Below are 23,895 nucleotides of genomic sequence, written 5' to 3'. Positions count from 1 at the left end.
AATTAAATTGAATCTAAGTTAAAATAACTCATAAATTTAATTAAAATTTATTAAATTAATAATTTATAAAAAACTTATTTTTTTTAAATTTTAAATACTAATACCTTGGATAAATTTAAACTTTATTATTACCTGTAAAAATAAACTTAGACGAAAAATAAAGTCCAAAAAATTAAATCAAACTTAAACTTACATGCTAAAATATCATATTAAATCCCACCCTCACCCAACCCACTCTACTTACCAACAACACATTCAACATTTCAAAGAAAACAACAATTGAATACTTTAAATAAATCCCTAATTGAAAAAACAAAAAAAAAAAAGGTGACAACGACATTTAGTATAGCTCAAAGTGGGCTAGCTTGGTTGAGAAATGAAGCCGAACCTAGTTTTCAAGGGCCTTTATATTTGGCCCAGGATCTTCGTATATTCAAGACGTTTTACTTTCTCACGTTCTCTGAAAACCTCTTCGAAAGAAGAACCAGGGTGCAGAAAAGATTCATTACGGTTACTTAGAAATATGTTTTAATGGAACCCAAGTTGATGCTTTATCTCCGTTAGTCTAGTTGTTTATGTTCATCCTTTCTTTTTTGTTCTTTCTTACTCTATCTACGTAAACAAAAAAGGAAGAATAAATTAGATGCTGTTGGTTAAGGACATAAAAAAAGAGTGAAATCATCATGGGCTGTACTGCCAGCATATCAATCACTTCATATCCTTCAAATAATCAATGATCACCATATGCTTAAACAATTCCAGAGAGACGCATGTCAAACTGCCATTATCACTCTCAAATCATATCCTTAATTACAAACAAACAACGACCAATGACATTGAGTACCAAAGGACAAAGATTAAGCTCCTATATATACTTGCATTCGCTGCCGATTAATATAACCATCCATCAAGATATGAATATGAGAGATAAAAAGAGGAAGCTAACATTTGGATTATACATGATGGCCAGGCTACATGAGTTGAATATTCAGGAGAGAAGATCTCTAAGTATTGCAACTATTCATTAACTGATCCGTACTTACTTTCTTGCTATATACACTTAAACAAGTAGTAGAGCTTTAGATTACACGATTACATCTCTCTTGCGGCACTAGCTCCTTAAATACCCTTCACTTTCAGACAGCAATAAAGTTACAAAGCGCAACAGCATACATATACCTTCTAACATAGGAAACAATGTCAAACATCCTGAATCCGTGCTAGTGGTACAATGAAAACAATTAAAATCCCCATCCTCAATGATCATCACAATGAGCAGGCATGCACAAAACTATAAGGATGTTTGTTATTCAGAGATACTAGATTTTGTTGTAGGGAATTGCTGATTTCTATCAAAAGAAAAAAGAACATGCGAATACTAATAGTTCTCATATACTATGGCTCCAATGTAACTAATTAAAACACTCACATATATATATTCCTGCAGAGGCAGGTAATCTCTAATGCTATATTGCGCATTATCACGGCCCCAACCGGTAAGGACCATCACCCATGTAGTGACCATCCATATATAGTGCTGCATTCTGTGGATGCAGACCATCCATCACCATGAATTGCATGTCTTCCGAAGGTTTCCAGTGACGCTTCCTTTGATTTATGAACCAATTATTGATTTGTTTCTGGTCCAAACCTGTCGATTCAGCCAATGCCACCTTCTCTGTCTCCTGAGGGATTAGCACTGGGAATTTTAGCATGCCAAGAAAAGACTAATAATCAAGTGGAAATTCCCATAGCATACCAATTTATAGCAGGTAGTAGAACGACAATAATTTAACTCAAAAGAGAATATACAGACACATACCGAAGGGTATGGCCATTTGTAGTGTAACTCCCACCAACTAAGCAATTTCTGTCTAGCTTCTTTGGGTAGTTTCCCTTTCTTCTTTTTCTTGGAGAGTTCTTGCTTGAGACTACTTAAGTAACCACTATATTTCCTCAATAGGTGGTTCTTCAGTTCTCGATCTTCAGCACGTGGATCAATTTCAGGTAGTTCGGTTTCTCCACCACTATTGTCTTGATCCTCCTCAGATGAACCAACACCTTCACACTTCTCATCTGTTCAATTTTTAATACGAGTACATCGACTTAAAAATAAACACTTGACTAGATAACCAAATAGACAGTGCAGGGAATTTTCACAGCAGCAATATTCTCTGTCAGATTACAACTATCTTCACAAACTTCATCATCGAATTCAAAGAATCAGTGCAATATATACTTGATATAGAGTATTTTACAAAAGTGAGTGAGAATTCAAATCTAAAGGACACTTAACATGTCTTAAACAAGAATAGGTAATATCAACTTATATCAACTAGCCTCCATCCTTTTGAATTAGGGTAAAGAAGTCTAAAAGCTATTTCTCAGAAATAAATTCCATCAGTTAAAATTCATCGCCTCTTTTACTTCATTTTCCTAGATCTTCGGATAAGGATAGTGATCAATTCAAACAAAAGTCCAAGCAAAGATAGCAGCTAGAGAGATGGCACATGCAAATCAACAGTAAATCAATTTGCACAAAGGTCAGGATCCATAAATAGATATGTCAGACAGACCTTAGGATAGCGGAAAGATGGTAAAGGAGAATGAATGCATTTCCTATTCAAGTAAGTGAATGTTGACCAATTAAGATTATAGCTCACCAAACTTATAGTGAAGTGAAACTGTCCAAGTAGCTACAACAGTAAACTTAATAAAGAACCCATCTGACATTTCCAGGGAGAAGAAAGTGAGGAAGGTTTATGAGTGGTGTTAGTGAAAGAGCTAGATAATATCTTAATTAACCAACCCACAACTTTCGTCCAAGGCCACCCTATTCTTTAGATGACGACGTACTCTCACCATTCTAAGCATGTATAATTGCTCCCATTAGCGCAAGGAAAGTAAGCCAACAGTTATCTCATAAATTTAGCCCTTAGTAGCGAATGGCTTAAGCCAGAACTTGGGCATTCATATCCAGGTCAAGAGGCATCAATAGTCAAGGAACCGCTCAACCATTAATCCTTCCACCTTCACTGCCTTATGGTTAGAATAACATCCGGTTCTAATTGCGTTCATTGGAATGGGCAACCATCATTTCCCATTTTATCATACATACAAGTGGAAACTTATGACTGACTTAATAAGAATGCAAGAAAAGAGTCCAATATAAAAAAGCCGAATTTACCAAAAATGACAAAAAAAATATGATTAAGATAGCAATATTCTACTTACTAAATACTCATTTTCATCCATGTAGACACATAAAGTTCAGAATTCACATCAAATTTCTAATCACTTCATATGTAAATTGTTCAAAATCATATCAGCTTTAACACCACTGACAGCATCCAAACTCAAATTCCAATAGTCAAGGGTGTGAAAGGATCAAAGATATCATGCAAATATATAGAAATGTTAGTAGTACTTTCCCATCCATGTCGCATTTCAGGTTTCCCAAGTTGGGCCAACAAAGAGTCTGAAAGCATTTACCAAACAAAATCTGGCACTAACAAACATAATCTCAAAACATCAGTTTGACAACTAATATGCCAAAAGATTTGCAAATTGTCATAATAAAGATTAACCAAGAAAATATGCATCTGGAGTGTAAGACAGAAAAATGTTTAAAGACCATATATATACTAAAACTAAAAATTCAGAGAAAAAACAAGACTACCCATCTAAAATCAGCACACATTCATACCTGTCTTCAACGATCAACAATTAAAAAACAATTATTAGGCAATTAACAATGCTCATATAGACTATAATCTTAATTCATTAACAAAAGTGGACACCAATTTTACCATAAATGGAGATCTCTTGTGCGCCATTCTGAGTGAGATTCTCTCACCAAAATCAATTGCTTTGTATCATAGTAATCTGATTGAGATTGAAATCAGAATCCTCCCTCCCTTCCCCCAAAGACAAACAAAAGCCAAAAAGAAAGTTCTACCCAAGTTTCACACTAGTAATGAAGCCGATTTAATTTAATCAGCAGTGAGTGACAAAAGAAAAGGCCTCAACTGTGAGTGACAAAACCCAACAGAAATAAAGACTACCAATAAAAATATAATTTTTCTGCCAAAGCCGTACAGGTTACATAAGCTAGCACTGATTTGAACAGCATCCTATGTTCTCCAATTTTCTTAGCCTTTATAAATTTTTTTCTGGGAAAAAGTAAAAACTATTGTTTTAAACGAAGAATAACTCGGGAAAAGACGACAATAATGATAACATCCATCTCTCGAGTTATATTATTTATGTACAAAAACCCATAATCAGATTTAGCACAACTAAATAGAATACACTATCCAGATTTTGGGAAAGAAAAACAAACAAACTCTAAAATAAGGAATGGCTTTGTCAGATCGATTAGAATATAAAAGAAAAGGCAACCCCATTAGAGAAAAGCCAAGTTCTGATTTTTTTTTATCATTATTGTTGTCTATTGCCAACGATAGCATAAAACCGAGCATGTTTTGTCTTTGTTCTTTTCAAAAATAGATAGATTTGTTTAAGTTAAGCCATTGCAATCAAATTTACCATAGACTCGTGATTAGCTAGGGTTTTTCCCAATTAAATAAATAAATACATAGTGTAGCTGTTTTTCTTCAAAGTTGGGGTGTCTTGGGTTTTCTTCTCCGTTTTTATGGATCTATTTTTTGTGGGTTTTTTTTCTTCTTTATTATTGGAAGGCGTGATTTGGGTCAAAGTTATATTTATTTTCCTTCACTGGGATAGAGGGAGAAGCAATGGTAAATGAATGAATGAGAGAAATATAGACTCAGGTCTACAATTTCCAAAGGAAGCCTAGCAAATGTCGTGACAGTACAAAAATGGCATAGTTAATCCCATTTCCGCAAACGTCGATATAATTTTTGTTCCATTCTCCTGTTTCTTTTCCAGGCTAGACATTAGGCAAAGGTAAGCAAAGGGCCAAATAATCATCTTCATGAAGTGAGTGAATAGATACTAAAGCATGCGGGAAATTGAAAGAAAAAAGAAAGGTACCAGAATTAAAGATCCGCACGGGACCATTGCTGAGCATGTTAAGTTGAGCTTCGATCCTCCGCATGAAATCCAATGCTTCTTGTATAGGCCTCGATAGTTCCGCTCGATATTTCACCAACATGTCATAGTAAGCTTCCTGGGTTTGTGGATCCACAATTTTGTGAGTCAGAAAAAAAGTACTGAACCGAACAAGGAGTTGTCTTTAAACCCCCAAAAGTGATCAGAAGCCAAAGAGAAGAAGGTTCTTGACAAACAAAGGAACGAGATTTTCAGTAGGGTAAAGAGAAAGAAAATCACCATAAACTGATCGAGTTCCGGATCTTTTGAGTAGTCTCTCGATGTCACTGAAGATCGCTGCCTTGCCTCAAACTCTTGTCGAGCCGCTACTAGCCGGGCTACTACTTCAGGCGGAGCTCCTACCTATATGACAATATAGTTAAATGAGTTAATCGAATTCTCTTGAGCTAGAAGCAAGTTTTCTCTTCATCGAATATATACTTCTTTTGTGGTTAACCTACCTTTTGGCAATCCATGTAAGCTTCCAAGAGGTTAGAGTACTGAGGATGTGCAATGATCTTGGCTTTGATAGCTTCAACTTCACTGGTGCTTTCGTTCCCTTCTTGTTGCTGATGAATTGCTTGATGCCCTCTCAAAAAAGGGTAGTGAAATTTTTGGCCATGTTGTGAGGTGCTAGCTTCAGTTTTCACAATTGGGTGTGTCTCGGATTGATAGCACTCGCTCGATTGAAGGTGAAAGGAGGTTAAAGGCATCTGGTTCTGCCGATTACTCACATTAGAACCGCTACTTGCCCTCCCATATGGAGAAGAATTTGGTGCAAGAACCGGGGATGCGTATAAGAAATTTCCCCTTGGTGTACTATTCTCGTTTAGCTGATTATATTCTTCCATTATCTTTTTTTTTCCTTTTTTTCAACAAACCCAAACCAAAAATTCTCTTGCTAGAAAGCAAAGACACACAAAACGTAAAAACCCTAAAGAAAGTAGTCTAAAGGAATAGAAACCCTAAAGAATATAGCTATACACCTACTTATCATTTACTGCAACAAGTTTTCGTTTTCATATCAAATCGAGTAGTCTTGAACTTTGGATTAATGGGAAAATATTGAAATTCTTTGCAGTTTTTATGTAAAGGAGGCCTTGAAGTGAAATTGCACCAAGACTTGCACATGTTAAGAGAAGAACAAAAAAGGGAAACCCAAAAAAATAAATTCGAAAAAAAAAAGAGACACACTAAGAATTTTGAGGTGATCTGACAAAGGCTGAGCTAGTAAGGACAGGAAAGAAAGGGTGAGCTGAGGCCGGAACCGGGAAGCGACTGCGTGGCGTTGGGTGGTTGACAAGACGCTCTTTGTTGAAAATAAAAAAGAAATATTTGGAAATTAATAAAGGCAAAGAGACAAGGCCATCGGATTAGTAGATTTTTCTTCCGTTTCCTTTCCTTTTTTTTTTCTTTTCTTTCTCTCCTTTTTCTCTCTCCTTTAAAGTATTTATTATTGCACTTCCTTCTCACGGACGTACCAATTTTTTCACTCAAATATTATAGTTGCTTTTTGGTTTTTTTTTTTTTCCTTTCATCGTTTTGACAATCCTTCCCTCTCGTTGCTTGTTTTTATACTGAAAGGATCGAGGGGAAAACTGTTCACTCAATTAAGAATTCATCAATGTCTGTAAAGTTGTATCTAGTAGTGATTCTTTTACTTAAAGGAAACATATCACATCAATCAGGTTAAAGGGTTATTTTATAGTTAAAGTTTTATATTTTTAATCCAAGCTGTAACAATGTTTTTTTGGATGTGATCATGTTGTAGATCGAATTTTTGGAAGGGAGTTGGTCGAAACGAGTCTAAATGTAGGCTTACATGTATTATTATCATTATTATTATTATTATTATTATATCTAAGAATTTCTAAAAGCTGCTATGAGAGATTTCAAATTTTGTCATATATAGTAATAATAAAAAAAATACTTACATAAAATATAATTCGAAGATTGAGGGAATGCTATGCTATTCTTTTTACTGACGCTTAATGGTAACAAAACTGAATCCGTGACACCATCTATCGCTCACAACACAGCAAATAGAGACCACACCGTACCTTTTCACCCGTGTCAAATATTTTAAAAAATTAATAAGGTTGATGATTTTAAATTACAGTAAAATATTTAGTATTATATTTAAATTTAAAATTTTTTTAATTTGATATTTAAATTATAAATTTATTAATTAATATAATAAATATTTTTAAAATAATTAATTTTAAATTATAATATATGATGAATTTAAAATTTTTATATATCATATTTATTAATAAATTTATAATTTAAAAAAGATTTTTAAAATTTAGATGGTAAGTTGAATATTTTATATAGTTTAAAAATCATTTGTAACATTAATATTTTTAAGATTTTTTTCTAATTTTAAATTATTGTCAACCATTAAAAAAAATAGGTAGGTTCTTTCGAAGACAATGTTGATGAAGTTTATCAACATTTGTCGCTTAAACTTTAATCATTTCGGCATGGAATTATTCTTTTGTCAGCAAGTCTTTTTTTAGGTGACGACAAGTTGGGAAGAGCATGAAACTGTAGAACCTCTTGCTCTAAGTGTTAAGTTCAAGTTAGTTGAATTGTTGATTAAAATATATGTTAAAACTATTTTATTGTAATTATAAAATTTTTCAACGCTAAAAAATTTATCTTATTTCAAAATTAAGTTATATTGTAAATTTACATTAAATTTATGAATTATCTATTAAAAAAATTACTGACAATAAAAATCTAATTTAAAATTTACAAGCAAAATCTTCAATCATGCAATTCCATCCATCTATTTTGTTATAATTACAGCTACAACAAGATTGGTTCAAAACCAAGCTATTTTTTTAATGCAAAAGTTATTAGGGCAACCAAAAAAATCTTTTTATTGTTGTATTCAGTACCTTTTACAGGTATTTATTTTGGAAGGGGATTTATATACATAGAGTAACCCGAAAAGGATGTATTAGCACTAGCTATCAACTATATTAAGCCACAGTGCCTGCAGGAAACCCCAAGTGAAGGCATTTTCAATTGTAATTTGTCTTTAATTAATTTTAAGCTGTTTTTAGAGAGGGATACGTAACCTTTTGAATGGACGTACACAAAATACAACAAATTAAAGATGGTACAATGAGTCAAGATCATTCTAACAACCTAAAACTTGCTTTCAATGGAATTTTTGTTTTCATTTTTTTTTCCATATCTACAAAATGAAGAAATAGAAGAAGAAAAGGTCAAGATCATATTGTTTTTCTTGGCTTTTTTTTTCCCCTAATGCTGTCTTTTGGAGAGCACAAAGCAACAACTGATGAAGAAAATTTTCTTCAAATATTTTTCTTATTATTTTATATATTCATATGCTAGCAAATCTATCATGCTTTTATGTCTACTAAATGTGGAACAATGCAATGTCATTTTGTTTTTGCTATCTATTTTAATATTCCATAAGTGGGTTAGGCCATAGAACAATTAATTTGCATTCAAATCTCAACTGCCCAAATTTGAATTTAATTCAAATGGTTCATTTAACTTCTTTAGGAGATGGTTTCTTGCAAAGTTGATATTTAATTCCCAACACTTGCAAATTCTCCATATCTAATTTATTTTAAGTTTTGATTTAGGGTGTACCAAATCAACCACTCAATCACAATTGAAACATACCAAAAATAATAGTATATGTATATATATATTTATTGCTTCTCTTTCCAATAATTCATCAAATTTAATTTTTTAATAAAAATATTATATACAGTTATCTAATGCACTTATTTTTTATACTCACATAATGTATAAGTTTTTAAAATTTTATAATAATCTATAAAAATTTTAATATGTTTCAGTTATGTTCCTAAATTAAGAAATGAGTATGTGAATGAGATGAATGCATTTTACATTACATTTTTTAATCATAGCAACTGCATCATGCATCCACCTCCAAAACTTTTTCCCAACCACCAAAGTGTATATTGAGAATAAAAATTTCATGAAAAATAAAATGTTTGGGTTTTGTTCTAATAATGTGATTTAATAGTTTAGTTATGGGAGCAGAAAGGGGAACGTGGTACCTTAGGAATTGAAGAAGAAGATTAGATTCAGAAGGGGATCGAAGATACCCGTATATTTGTTTGTTAATGGTACGAAATAATATTTTCAACGGTAAACAGTGAAAAGGGCCACCCTGCATTGCAGCAGCCCGCCCTGGCTTCAATCTGACGAAGATTATGCTGTTTTTTATGACCATTTTGGAAGCAAAGCACGTGTGATTTGAGTTATGTAACATAAAACCAGAGAGCAAAAATGAATAAAAAAAGATAAAGGCCGTTCAACAACTGAAATAGCTTTGTTTAAGTGGCATGGCCTGGCCTCCTTTGGCTCTCTGCCACGAGGTAATAGCTGGCGGCGACGACCACCAATCCCCCTTCCCATCATCTATCTTGCAGTTTTCACCAAAAATTATATACACATGATAGTACAAAATTAAGCATTGAATGTCTAACCAAAAACCATGAGAAATTATACAGATATATGCATAGTCTACAAGATTACAAATACTTTAAAAGAGTTAGAGAGACAAAGAGAGACCCATATCCCATAACTCAGCCTCCTCCCCCCCGAGAGTCGCGCGCTATAAAAAAAGGGTGGGGGCCAAAATGAAGAGAGCTGTCCATTTGGTTTTGGTTGCTTGCTTTGCTTGCCCTTTCTTTTTGGTTCTTCTTTTTCCTTTTTTTTGGGTTTTTTTTTTTCAATATTGCAAAACTTTCTGAAGAGGATTGGACATGTCTAAACTCGAACAGAAACCTTGCAGGGGAAAGGCCGGTAATACTAGTGAAGGTAGTTAGGTACCCTATATTAATTTGTCATTCACTGAATTCAGTCACAGTGCTGTTCGTCGCCTCTTCCCTATGCACTATTCTCAATAGTATTTGCACTCACTTGGTTGCCAATGCCCACCAACAATGCTACTCCTACTAGTATCAATTAACTTTCATTGATTAATATTTGTAAGTTAATCACCATGAAACTTGAGTACTTGACTTCATTTTTCTCAAATGAATAGCAAAATTTTAAGTAGGAGTGGGGTTTGTCATGGATTACTTTGTCTAATCAGTTTTCATGGCAATTTTATCATATTATGCAAGTTTCTTTCATTTTGATGGGCTATATGCTGGAGGATGACTTTGATCTGTTATCATCATTTTGATATATTATTGATTACTTCAAACACACAAGGTGGAGGGTTTTGAGTTTTGAGTTGATCATCTACAATTCAGTTGTCTATTATTGGTGGCTGGCCTTTTGCCAGTCAAATCATGATCTTCAATCATCATTGAATGAGCTGTTCCTGTCATGTCACCCAGAAGCAAAGTTAGTGCAAGGTGAACAAAAACAGTACATTTAAAAAACTAAAACCATTTAAAATTGTTAAATGTTTGATCTTTGCATAACATTTTGTTAAGCAGGAAAGCTAAAATATGCTTTAATGAAATAATTAGTCAAAAAGATTGTTCATTTTGCGTTATTTATTTTGATTGAAAAGTGAAGTGACACATCAACCTCCAAAATTTCTGAGAGTTATCATTGCAAGAAACATTAGTTTTGGCCTATGAATTAATGTACTAACATTCCTTTGTTCGCATTGCCTCCGGAAATCAAGCAAAAAAGGCAGCGTTCATTGACAATCTTGTTGCCATAGCAATGTTGAAAAAAGAAAGAGGCCCAGTTTCAGGTGTTGCAAAAAGAAATTTAATATTTTTTATAAATAAAGAGGTTGGTGAAAGGCCAAAACCACGAAGACAGCTGCTCAAGTAAAAGCAGTAATAATTATATGTCATATCATAAAACGCAGATTTTGATATGATAGGAAGATTCCTTCAAGCATCCAAATCAATTTTATCTTCAAGTTGAGAATTTCTCACAAAAATTAATGCCATTAATTTTATTTCCTTACATTGCAAAATAAGCAAGAAAAAAGTGTTTAATTTTTCTTAAATACTGGTGGTTAGCAGTTTAATTTTCAATTAGTGTCATTCATGATATCTTAAATTCAGTTCTAAATTCATTTTCATAGGAGCATCTAAGATTAACATCTTTCAACTGCATAAAATTCCATCTCATAACTTATTTTTAAAAAAATAAGAAAAAAAATGGTGGCCAGTAGTAGAATAGATAGTTTCGACACAAATAATAATAATAATAATAATAATAATAATAATAATAATAATAATAATGGTGAAGCATTAATTAATATAAGTTGAGAAATATATGGATTTATTTCTTTGCAAACTCGCTGGAGAAATTGGAGAAGATAGAGTTAAAATCTATTGATGGATTGAAAAATTATGCTTACAATTTATATAACACCAAAACCCAAAAGGAAGTCAGGCATCGTTTGCCTAACCTTTTTACATTATTTTAATCAAAATTTTAATTAGTCTTTAAGCACTCACGTTTCTGTGAAAAATCATAATCCCTTTTAGATCAGATATAAATTTGTTATTCTATTTTATATGAATAGATCAAATTTATCTTTGATTTTTTAAATTATAAAATTTTATCATTATATTTTTTATTTAATAGCAACCTAAAGGACTTTCAGTTTTGGAATAAATTGGGTCAACATGTAATAGTTAGGTAATATTTTGTTATAAATTGTTTTATAATTAAAATATTATAAAGTTCTAATAAGTAATAATGAAATTCCTAACAATTTTGAACTAATAATTTTTTTAGACTTGTATATCAAATCATAAAAATAATCATTAAATTTAAGATAAATGAAGAAGTGGTTAATAATCTTGGAAACGACTGCGAATTGATTGAAATACATAATTAAGAAATAATTATAGTAAGGATTATAATTTAACACTTCCCTTAAGCAACCAATCAAAACTTAATGACAAGAATCCAAGGTGACAACATTTGCCAAATTGGATTTCTTGATTATGTGATTCTTAATCATCAAGTCCACATTGTCTAACGTGGAATTATATGGAACACATATACTTAGATTGATAGGTATCTCTGATCCTCCATCCAGCTGCTTAGCATTTAATTTAATATTGACAACAAAGCTAAGTAAAAACAACTGTTATTTTTGCTTTATTAGGTCAAATTCAACCTTTTATGTCTATATGTTAATGAAGCCAATTAGGATTCCTTCTCAAGAAAAAACAGGATTAGGGTTGTAAATCAACTTTTGATAATAAAAGGTTCTTTTTTTTATGAAAAGGGAAGGTTCTTGACACTAATTATTCTAAGCTAGAAATAAAGTTAAGATATTATAAAAGCATGAAGGAATTCATTCTTCATGCATATGTGTAAAGAAGCGTACGAGTAATTGAAAAATCTAATAATCCAAATCCAAAATAAATTTTAAATTTTTTTAACTCTACATAGTAACCCATTAAAAATTGTAACCTATCAAAAAGCATTGCCTGTATTTGCATTTTGATTAGGGAGATGTCTCTTTTAAAAAATAAAATGAAATAATTGAAACAAATAAAAAGCTTTTAAAATTTCTATTTCAAATTACATGTAATCGATGACAGTCTCATAGTCAAAAGCATTCTTGTGAAGTACGTGGGTATTCTAATTAATGATTTTCAAGTATTAAATTTGCATGTGCCTTAAAATTTTTTTTTTTAATAGCTAGGCTCTCATATGCATAAAAGATTAATTACTACTTTAAGAAAAGATTAACAAAAAAAAAAGAGGTGGGAGGGGGAATCTTCTTCCTTTTTTAATTGCACTTTGAAGTTTGAAAAATTTTGAATGTACATCGTCATCATACTATAAAACAATTAATTTGTGATGTCAATAGCCATTAGTCACAACAAATTTACACATATGCATAGCTACTTTTTGTCTATAAAAATATAATTATATATATTCTTCATTTTTTTTTTCTCTAATCCCTTTGAAATATCATTTGCCTTTGGTGGCAAATGGCAATGCTAATAATGGGGGATAAGTATTGAACATATGGCTTATCCCGAATGTTCATCCACCTTCTTTAGGAGGTGTTTCCCGATTAGACTTGGATTCGATATCTAGTAATTGCAAATTTATTTTTTTCCAAACTTTCTGAGGTCTTTACCTTCTTATGTACTAAAAAAATAATGGAGATAAGTATTTGTTAAAATGATTAATTTTTAAAATATAATATTATTTTTGTATATAAAACGATTTTTTTGGGGGGTTATAAAAGAGATAGATTATTTGAAATTAGGACTAAAAATCCACCTTGCATTATCTCCTCCACCTATAGTTTTTCTTTTTCTTTTTGGAGGACGGAAAGGGAGACCAGCTAATTAAATTAGCATTCAAAATTTTGCAAAAAGCTTTGTTAAGATGAAAGAAAGCCTAATTATTTAATTGGATTTTGATTGAACTATAGTATTGTAATTATGTAACGTGGGAATGCTAAGATATTTATGATTGAATAAAAATATAAATATGTATAAAAAATATATAGGGATCAACTTATGTAGTGTAAATTATTTTAAAATTTACACATATTTTTAACCATTGATTTCAAAAGATCTAATAGATGAGATTAAACAATTTTTTTTATTTTTATTTGTCTTTCTCATCGTTTTAATCTATTAAAATTAAGAGTTAGAAAAATATGTAAAATTTAAAAAGTTTTACGCTGTATAAATTAATATATCCTAAAAATATATATAAACAAGTATGCATATTTAAACATATCTAATATAATAGTAAAAGTTGTGTGGAAGACTTTGGTTAGAGATTTTAAATTAAAATAAAGTAATTTAAACACTTTTAAAATTTCAAATTTTAATTTAATTAATTATACAATCATTTTTTTAAAATGACATCTAACAGATTTACGATTTAAATATTAACATTTACAATCTATTTTTTATATGTGATTTTCTTTGAAAAATTAGTATAATTAATTAAGTCCGAATAACGTAAAAATGTATCAAACTTTTCACTTTATAACTTTTTATTACTCCTATTTTGTTAATGTTGGATTGTGGGTTAAATATAATTTAAAAAATTTCATCAAAACATAACTCATTAGCTATCCTCTTACTCTAGTAAACTTTTTTTTTTTATACATAAATAAAAAAATATTATAAGTATCGAGATTTAAATTTTAAATTTATTAAATATTATTTTTTTTAATAATAATAATATTAATTAATTAAATTAAACTTTCAATTTTAAATAAACATTTCTTTAACTCTATTAAAGTAGTTTGCACTGGAGACAGCAAAATTAATAAAAGTTTTGTATACTGTAGTATGTTGAAAACCTGTGCATCATATTTGTATTGTTTTTATTATTCTATGGGACTAAGGTATAGCTGGGACTATAGGAGCTTTTCTGATTTGTAGATTTAACTAATTTTGTCCCATTTGGGATTATCATTAAAACCACAATTGGGAAACAAGATAATAATCATCAATCCTAATCAATGCCAAATTCAGTTCAAGTTGGATTTTTATTTTTGAAACAAAGGAAACAATTTACAGCTCATTTTGCTTTGATTATAAAAAAAAGAGAGAAGCAATTTCTAATATCTATATCAAGATCTTGTTTTTGTTCTTAATTTGTTTTTTTAAGAATGCTAAGAAATTAAAGATGCATTCCCAATAATATTCATTTTTTCTTGAAATTATTATGAATTGAATTTTAATTATTAAAATTTAAAAAATCTTCAATTATTTTGTTATTAATCAAAGTAGGAAGCACATATTATAAAAGAAAATTTCTTCGTTCAAAGTTAGGCAATCGATGACAAAAACACAAGCAGGCTGGGGGACCCCAAATAACAAAGACAAGACATAGAGGCAAGACAGAAATACTACACCTGAAACCCCCCCCCCCCCAAAAAAAACCTGAAAGTTACCATGCCAAAACAACAGTGCTCAGTCTTCACTGCTTCACTGACTGATTGACTGACTCAGGTTTCAATGTGACACTCTTAACCCACACTCCCAGTTACTGCAGTTGTTTATTAGAGATCAAGACTCGTAGATCACTCCCATTCCTTCTGCTGCTAACCGTATGGCTCAGTCTCAGACCCAGAAAAAAACACAAGCACTTGGCTCACCCTGTTTCTTGGGTCCCATTTCCGGGGTGTCGTTTCAGTGAGAGGCGCGCGAAAACAGCGCGGGAGCTGTTTCCCGATGCACTAGACATCATAACTCCCTGCCTTGGCAGTCCCCACTCCTCTTTCTCTCCCCCATTGCAACATATTTTTTCCTTTTAATTTCTTTTTTTATATACTTTATGGGGTCTGTTGCCAATCACATCAAATGTTAACTCCGTTTTTATCATTTGACAGGCACCCATTCCCCATCTCTATTCTCTCCTTTGAAGGTGGAAGGAGAAAGAAGGGAGGGGCTTAGGCTAACATGCACTTGGGGGAGGGAGCCTCAGCCAGCAGCCTACACTATACACCCATGTGGGAAATGGGGTCCATTGGAGCCAAGTATTTCAGACAGGGATGAGACTGTTTTTGGATCCAATCAAAACACACACCAAACTTATCATGAAGCTCTCACAACTCACAATCCAACCCCAACAATTGCTACTTCCAATCACTCACCAATCTTGTATATTCTTTCCCTCTCACGTGTTTGGTTTAGAAAATTTTATATTCTTCTATCTTACTGTGTACTAAGCATGTGTTTGAATTTAATTAGATTAGTTAAAAAAATTTTCATAGAATATAGGCAATTGTATATTGAAAATTTTTTATATATTTAAATTTATCAAAAATATATTTACATATTCTAATGATTTTTTTTAATTTTTTCATTTGCATAATGTAAATTGGAATTGCCCTCGTTATTTTATTTCGTTTTGATAATTTTCAAAATTATTGATTTGAATTTATTGATTGTGAAAAAAGATTTATATAGAAGAGACTTTTCATCTAAATCGATGGTGTCTAATCATGTTTTTATAAGAACGAAAATGTCACAGCAACAATCAATTACGACAATCACGTACACTACAAAATTACTAAAACCCACTTCTTGAATAGAGAAAAAAAAAATGAAACAAAGTGTTGTACAATAACACCAATTAGTGGTAGTCTAGTAGGAGTAGATAATTGATGTGAAGCATAATGTGGGGGCATCAAATTGCAGCTGGAGGTAATTACATTTCAATTGTTTGATTAAGACAGTAATATGCTGCTTCCTATTCCCAAAACTTCTATCATTTTACATTGTAGTTGTCTAGTGTTGATAAATACAATTATTTATAAAACTGACATTGATTCTTACACATTCTGGAGGGGATATTTTGTAATAAAGTGAACAGAAGATGGCATTATTATGTACAGGTTTAAAACTGTGTTTTGATTCGAAGGAGAAGAGAGTTTTTGGGTATTTTCACATCAGATTTGAAAGAGATGGCCAATGGATTTTAACTGAAATGATGGTAGAATCCTATAAAAAATCAACGATGGCCCCATTTAGGCCAAGAACTTCCATATCTCCCACCTAGTTGTTTTTTTTTTCTCTCAAGTTCAACCTAATTGGAGAGCCTGTCTAATCCATTCTTGCTCCTTTGCACTTTAATTACTTCTCGGCTGCTAGCCAACTCACATGATTTTTCCTTTTTTTTTATTATATTATGATTTTCTATCAAGTCATTTTCTTCTGTCTTTTTTTTTTTCTTTTTTTTCAGTAAAACCTAGTATTTTGTTTTTGCCTGGACCTTTGGGCCTTCTCTAAATTATGCAGATTACAGCCTGAAATTCTTCCTGGGTGCGACTCTTTTACAGTGAGAGGATTGGGCTAGGTCTTTATTATTTCACCCAACAAGCCTGCCTAACTGGCTGCTGACTATGGAGACAAGAGGTGGTAAGCAAAGAATACTTTGATTTTATAGACTGACAGTGAAACTTTATTGAGGTTACAAAGTTTGAATATATATAATCAGCAGACTGGGAATGGGGGACAAATCATCAAGGTTTGATTCTTTTGTAAGGACCGAAGCAATCTGTTTCGTTGTTACATAATGAAGCTTTTCTGGGATTTTCATGATTCAGCCCAAACTACTAAAAAAATGGGTAAGCTTGGAGCATTTTTGGGCGAAGCGCAGAGGTATTCTGAAATTAATATTCAAGGCTTCATTGAAGAAGTTACTGCTCAATGTAGATCGTGCCTGATTTTCACATGAAATATGTATAAACCTGTTTTTACATAGTACTTTTATTTCATTACCTGTATGATACAAAGGAAACAACTCAAATTTTCTTTTGCAAACAACCCATGTAATTGATAATCACAAGCTTTTGTATGAAGTATATTTGTGGTTTTACAGATATAATGGAGGAACCATGAAGAGAGATGTTACCTCCTTTATTAGGTTTGTAGCAGCCATAGGGAATTTACAAATCTATGGACACGACCAGTGGGGAGTCACCCTTCTCAACAACAAAAGTTTTTGAAACCTTCTTGGAAGCAGTAACGACCTCCACAACATATGTCCCATGAAAACCTCTAAATTCAAATTGTCCTTGTCCATCTATTTGTCCGCGAGCATGAGACAACCACTCATGTTTAAGAGCAAGAAATCTCTTACCAGTTTCATTGATGTCACCCTCTGCATTGACCAAATGTGCATTGTCCCGGCTCATGAACAATTCCCAAAATCCCCACAACATTACACCCTCCACAGCAGGATGGGCAAAAGCTTCTCTAAGCATAACTTCCAAATCCTCCCCTCTAACGTGTTCATTGACAGAAGACACATCAAGCTCTGTAAACCAGATTGGAAGACCAAGAATGCCTAATTTATCCAGAGCAGAACAAACAACTGGTCCCACTGGATTATCGATATGTCCTTGAATTCCTATTCCTCCAACAGGTGCACCTTGCTCCTGTAAATCAAGAATGTGTTCAATATACTTTTCGGGACATGATCTAGTGTCACATCCATCTTCAACATGATAATCATTCACAAATAAGGTGGCAGATGGATCTAGCTGATTTGCAGTCTTAAACATGGTTGCTCGGATATCTTTGCCCAATCGGTCTTGATAAAATGATCCATGCAACATCTCATTGTTCACATCATAATGTATGAACTTACCCTTATAACGGGTGAGAAGGCCTGTTAGATGATTTTGAACAGCCATCATTAAGTCATTTTTGTTCAATGCTTGAATCCACTGCTGGACCGTGTCCTGTACTTCCCAGAAAATACAATGACCTCGGGTTTCAATTTTGTGGTTTTGACACAAAGCCAACATAGCATCAGCATCTTTGTAGTTGAAATTTCCTTGTTGTGGTTCTGTCCAATACCACTTCAATTCATTTCCAAACACTGCCCAGTTGAAATTTTTCACAAAGAAATCAACAAAATCTTCATTGTCGATATTTGTTCTGTTAATGCAAGACCCTATAGGGAAACTATTTTGTGTTTGTACAACTTTCACAGAGGTGCCCAGCAAACTGCTTGAACTGGCTCCTGAGAATTTGAGGATGACATCACGCTTTCGGATCTGTATTTGAACCAAATAAAAATCATTACAAGTTAGAGTGAGCTAGAACTAGGAATACTCCAAACTTAAAAGGACCCCAATATTTGAAGGGAAACATCCCATCCAATTAACCGAAGAGAGAAACCAACCAAATTATTTTTTCCTCTGTTTTATCAGTACTAAATAATTCAAAATGCACACACTGATAAGGGCCCTATTGTCCTAATTATATCAAGCTAGACAAGTTTGTTGATGCTTATAATAATGTTAAGAAACTGAGGAAAAGAAAAAAAAAAAAGAATTTCAGTAAATCAAATTCCAGAGAAATCGGTGAAATAGAGAATTTATAACCGGAAATTTCTAATGGTCCAAAGAAAAGCAGGAAAAAAGAAACTTGTGTCCACATTTTATTCTAGGGCTAAATGTAGCCTATGCTGTTGGAGGGAAAATATTTGCCGTTTCCATCTGTAATTTTCTTACCTTTCCATGATAAAAGGCAACAAATTCCCTACTTATATAGGGTTACAAAATTTTCAATTTCCATTTTTTTGGTTTAAAGTTATCGATTATAATGTCTGCATAGTTTTGATAAAGCAAATATTACACAAATCAAAACTAGATATTACCTTATCAGTTTGCATCCTCAATTGTTTAAACCTAGCCTTCCGATCAACAGGAAAAATCTGAAGTCCAGCAACCATTAAATCAACACCTGCAGCTGGACCCTGGATATAAACCATAACCTTGGATGGTTGCTTCTCAATTCTAAAGGAACCTCCAATTTCATGCCATCTATCGTCATTAATCTCAACTTGTCCACCATTGACCCACTGGCTGTCCACACCAAGTGCAACATTCACATTTTGAGGACCACTTGCTCCAGAACCAATTCGAACCCAAGCAGATACTTGGTATGTCAAGGAAAGTTTCAACTTATCAGTGATCATCTGAGCTGGGCCCATCCAAGTTTGTGTGCGATTTTTCACAAGGATATAGCGGCCACTTAAAGGTTCACGGACACCAAGGGAAGCCCTTGCCATTGGAGGGAGTATATGAGGTGAGCCTGATCCAACACTGAAATTGCAGTTTCCAAGAGGAAACCATCCATTGGTGCCATCATTTAGTTGGCTGTTTGTAATTATATTAACTCCAAAATCAGGATTCTAGAAAAAGTAAAAACACATTAGGAAACCATCCCTTAGTTGGTTATTTGTAACTAAATTGACTCTAAAATGTGCAAGTATGTATCAATTAAGGTTTAACTGTAGGAAACCATGCAGCAAATCCAAGCATCCAATATCTTCTCTAAAGCAAATGAAAACAATACCAAATTCCAAATTGAAATTATGCAACTCACCTCAATAACTGGCGGAGGTGAAGGAGGGATTTTCTCAGCATGCTTTACAACTATTACATTGACAAGAATGTCAGTGCCTGGAGGTGGACCTTCTAAATAGATGACTACTTTTGATGGCGAACCATTTAGAAGGAACTTTCCTTGCAATTGCACCCAATCTTTGTCGGTTGCCTGCACACTTTTAGATGAAAAAAAAAAAGAACCCCAACACCACAGGTAAATATTAACTCTCCATAAGCCCAACAAAGCCAGGGAAAACCAATGTGTAAAGGTTCAGAGATTCCACAAGAAAAAACACTAGTTCTAAGGACAGTTAAAGAAATAAAGAACTTACTTGGCAATTCCAACGTACTGTTCACGGCTATCTGGTGTTTGGACCCATAATGTGGCTTGTACAGTAGCAGTTGTGACATTATTACCAAATATCCGTACAACAGCTGCTACATTATAAGCAAGCTTTCGCTGCACTCTTCCAGTGATCTCCTGCTGGATTCCATTCCAGCTCTGTGTGCGCTCTGTCGCAGATGCAAAAACTTTGCCAGATTGTGGAACTATCTTCCCATCTGCCATAGAATCATGTAAAACAACCTTGCAGCCTCTTCCAGACCAGTTATTGAGGCCATCTTCAAATTGAGGGTTTATGACGATGTTCTCATCTCCAGCAATGTTGCATCCTATGCTTGTACTCTTCCAAAATAAAGAGGATGCCAAAATATCAAAATAACCAGTGTAAGACTACAGAAAAAGTGCCCTCTTTCTTTCTTTTTGTTTTTCCCCTTGGCAGGAAGAGGATGAAGTCAAAACGATATATTAAACAAATCTCTTTGACATGCTGAAAAGGAACATAGTATAATATTTAGTTAGGGAATGGATATGGTGCTGCAAATGCAATTTACCTCAGACTTGCTTAAACTGGAGCAGCTAATAACCACTGAATCTATAAGCAGCTCAATACCAGGAGAAGGCCCTTCTAAATAAAATACAAGCCGTTCAGGCATGGTTGATAATGAGAATGTACCTTCCACAATTTCCCATTTCTCCTTTGACACAGAGGTTCTGCAGTGACAAATGTCATTTAACAAAAACTTCCTCATTAAGTCTTATATACAATGTAATGCAATGAAAACAAGACCATTACTTTCCAATGAACAGATAGCTAGTCGCTGAGCCATGGTTTTCTAGCTTCAAAGTTGCCAGGACATCTGTAGACCCTGAAAGAGGCCCAGATACTCCAACACAAGCAGAAACTGAGTATGTAGAACCTGGTGAAACCCTTCCTGTGATATCGTGCTCCAGACCGTGCCAGCATTCCTTGCGATTTGTAACAACCGCATAATTACCACCTGAATTTGCTGGCATTCCACCTGGGTTACCAGACCCAGCAGATACTACAAAGCCATTGCAGCAATTGGGATGCCAAGAATGTAGTCCATTGGAAAAGTCATGATTTACTATGATATTAGCAGCTGGATTGCCACTTGAACTGATGATCTTTTGGTTCAAGTTCTGCCAGGAAAAGAAGCAGACATAGAAGTTATATTGGTTAAGCCTAAAACAGTAATTATCAAGAAAGGGAAAATGATCTTTTGGTTCAAGTTCATCCAGGAAAAGAAGCAGACATAGAAGTTATATTGGTTAAGCCTAAAGCAGTAATTATCAAGAAAGGGAAATTGATAAAATTATTCACTAAAAGAATATAACACAACTATATAAGCTGAACTTAGAAGTTAGAAGATGAAAGTACCTCAAGCACAAAATCAACCACCTAACACTCATTTTCTTTTTCACCATTTAATAATTAATTGTTCATCACTGTTAGACACACAGATTTTATATGACCTTAAACAGTTCATAACACAAAACGACCTCCAACTCCAATTAAACAAAAGGAATGTACATCCCAAAACATGTAATACTATCTTATATTAACAATAAAATTTAAAGTTGTTGATATTAAACTATAAAACAAGTAGAAGGAAGAATCATCCCAAAAAAAAAGAAGAGGAGGAAGGTTAGAGGAAGGGTTAAAGAGAAACAACCAAAATTAAGGGGAATAATGCGAAAATAGATACTCATTAGCCAAAAACAAAGGAACAAAAGACACCCTATGCGGTGGGAAATATAATTAAATATTCTAAAAGGTGAAACGCTCAAACCTCAGGGTTGCCATTGTCAGATTTCATCTGTGGGTTCTCCATAGTTTCTTCAGATCTCTAACAACAACACCAAAAAAGAAAAGAGAAAACAATCAACAGAAAAAACAGAGAACAAAAAGAAAACGAAACGGCAATCAAATAAAACATTGTAAATTTCTCACGTTTTCGTGAGGAAATAAAGCAGAAGGTTAACAAGAAAACCTGAGGATGATGCTTATGCTGTCGAGTTGTGCAGCAGCAAAGAGAGAGCCTCCTCATTTATAAGGTGCAGGTGAACCCTTTGTCGGGAGAGCTTCGAAAGTGGAGTGTAAGAAAAGCGCGGGACCTAACAGTCTAAAAGAGCCCGATAATAGTCCGACCCACTTCGGTTTTGTCGGGGTTTAATCCAAACAGTACGATCTCTTACCTTCTAATTCTCAATAAACCCCTTTTTTTGTCCTGTTTCTTGGTTTTTTTTTTTTGCTCATTTTCTATGAGAAAAATTGGTTTTCTAATAGGGATTTTATTTGCCATTGCTTTGTCTTGGAGACTGGTTTAACCTCACAATTTGCATTTGTATGCTTGAATTGGAATAGAAGGTTTAAGTGGTGGGAAATGCTCTGTTCTGTTCACTGATTTAATGTGCATTCTTAGAGCTTGTTTTGTGAGTCTTTGATTACAAGGCAGACAGGTTTTTTTTTTTTTTTTTTCATACTTGCAAAATTAGGTGGGGATAGGCTTTCACTGACTTTACAGCTTTAATAATTTTAAATATTCTCCAGTAATTTCATTTCAAACCATTTACTATTCCATTCTGTATTTTAAAAAAAAATGCAACATGAATTAGTATTTTAAAATATAAAAAAAATAAAAATATTAAATATTAAAAAAATAACACATAATTTTAAGATATTAAAAAAATTTTTGAGGCAAAGAGAGTACATCCTTAAAGTTGCTTTAAAGGAAAAAATTCAAACAAAATTCGAGAACACACCTAACCGATGCAATCATAGTTCATAGGATTTAGGAATGAGTAGATAATGAACTTTGAGGATTGCGTGTTCCCTGGAACAAAGAACCATCTTATGATGGCCTCCTTGACCTTTAATGCCTTTTTAACCAAGTTAGGATAATCACTGAAAACGTATTTGCCTTCCTAAATGACGGCAGCCTCCTAGAATAACTTTGAGGTTTCAAACCACAGATGTTCGAGAATCAATATTCCTATGTCAAGATGTCAATACGAAGATTCTTCTCTCTGCAGATTAATATATCTTTATTTAGTAAACAGGGGATGAAGGTAGCTAGGATTATGAGCCTTGAGACTAGTCCAAGAAACTATTGGTCAATGTAAATGGCCAAAGTTAACTCTCCCTTCTCAACAACAAATGTCCTGTTAATTTTCCTGGTAGAGGAATTTATTTCTATGTTGTTTGTTCCATAGAAGCCTCGGAATCTAATTTCACCTCGCACATCAATATAACCACGAGCATGAAACAACCATTCTTTCTTAAGAGCAAGATACTCTTACCAGCAGCATTGATCTTACCTTCTGCATTTTCCAGGGACATGTTCACATAGCATTACTTTCAAATCATTAGCTCTAACGCATTCATTGATGGAAGACACATCAAGTTCCGTAAACCAGATTGGAAACCAAGAGTACCCAATTTATCCAGGGTAGAACTAACCTTAAACCCAATATCCAGAGATAGTTATTAAAGAATGTTGAAACTGAGTCAGGAGAAGAGCAGAGAGTTATGGAATATAGGATTAAAATCTTGGTGAAGTTTTAATCAAATAATTTCTGCTTTTCCGTTTAACAACTTCTCTGTTTCCATTGTTAGAGAATA

The 23,895-nt window shown here is 33.1% G+C and overlaps 2 protein-coding genes across 3 annotated transcripts; both read right to left on the bottom strand.

The window, feature by feature from the left end:
* Positions 1–1,001: 1,001 nt before the first annotated feature.
* LOC111312517 (homeobox protein knotted-1-like 2) lies at positions 1,002–6,620 on the bottom strand. Of its 2 annotated transcripts, none has more exons than XM_022912849.2 (5): positions 5,535–6,620; positions 5,314–5,436; positions 5,017–5,152; positions 1,823–2,076; positions 1,002–1,685 (listed from the first exon to the last, which is right to left on the bottom strand). In XM_022912849.2, exons 1-5 carry the CDS (start codon positions 5,922–5,924, stop codon positions 1,482–1,484), a joined length of 1,107 nt encoding a protein of 368 aa, XP_022768584.2. In that variant the 5' UTR covers positions 5,925–6,620; the 3' UTR covers positions 1,002–1,481. The 2 variants fall into 2 exon arrangements, with proteins under 2 accessions (XP_022768584.2, XP_022768585.2); XM_022912850.2 differs by having other exon boundaries at positions 1,283–1,699.
* Positions 6,621–17,248: 10,628 nt separating this feature from the next.
* On the bottom strand, positions 17,249–22,694 carry LOC111312516 (endo-1,4-beta-xylanase 1-like). Its single transcript, XM_022912847.2, has 8 exons — positions 22,265–22,694; positions 22,064–22,120; positions 21,046–21,413; positions 20,804–20,963; positions 20,242–20,594; positions 19,908–20,085; positions 19,177–19,713; positions 17,249–18,571 (listed from the first exon to the last, which is right to left on the bottom strand). Exons 1-8 carry the CDS (start codon positions 22,319–22,321, stop codon positions 17,456–17,458), a joined length of 2,826 nt encoding a protein of 941 aa, XP_022768582.2. The 5' UTR covers positions 22,322–22,694; the 3' UTR covers positions 17,249–17,455.
* Between the last annotated feature and the right edge of the window lie 1,201 nt (positions 22,695–23,895).

Source organism: Durio zibethinus, chromosome 1, assembly GCF_047325235.1.
Source record: "Durio zibethinus cultivar Kanyao isolate XHJ-2024 chromosome 1, ASM4732523v1, whole genome shotgun sequence".
Classification (NCBI taxonomy): Eukaryota; Viridiplantae; Streptophyta; class Magnoliopsida; order Malvales; family Malvaceae; genus Durio; species Durio zibethinus.
Note: the sequence above shows the minus strand (reverse complement) of the source record. Positions and strands in the feature narration are given on the sequence as shown.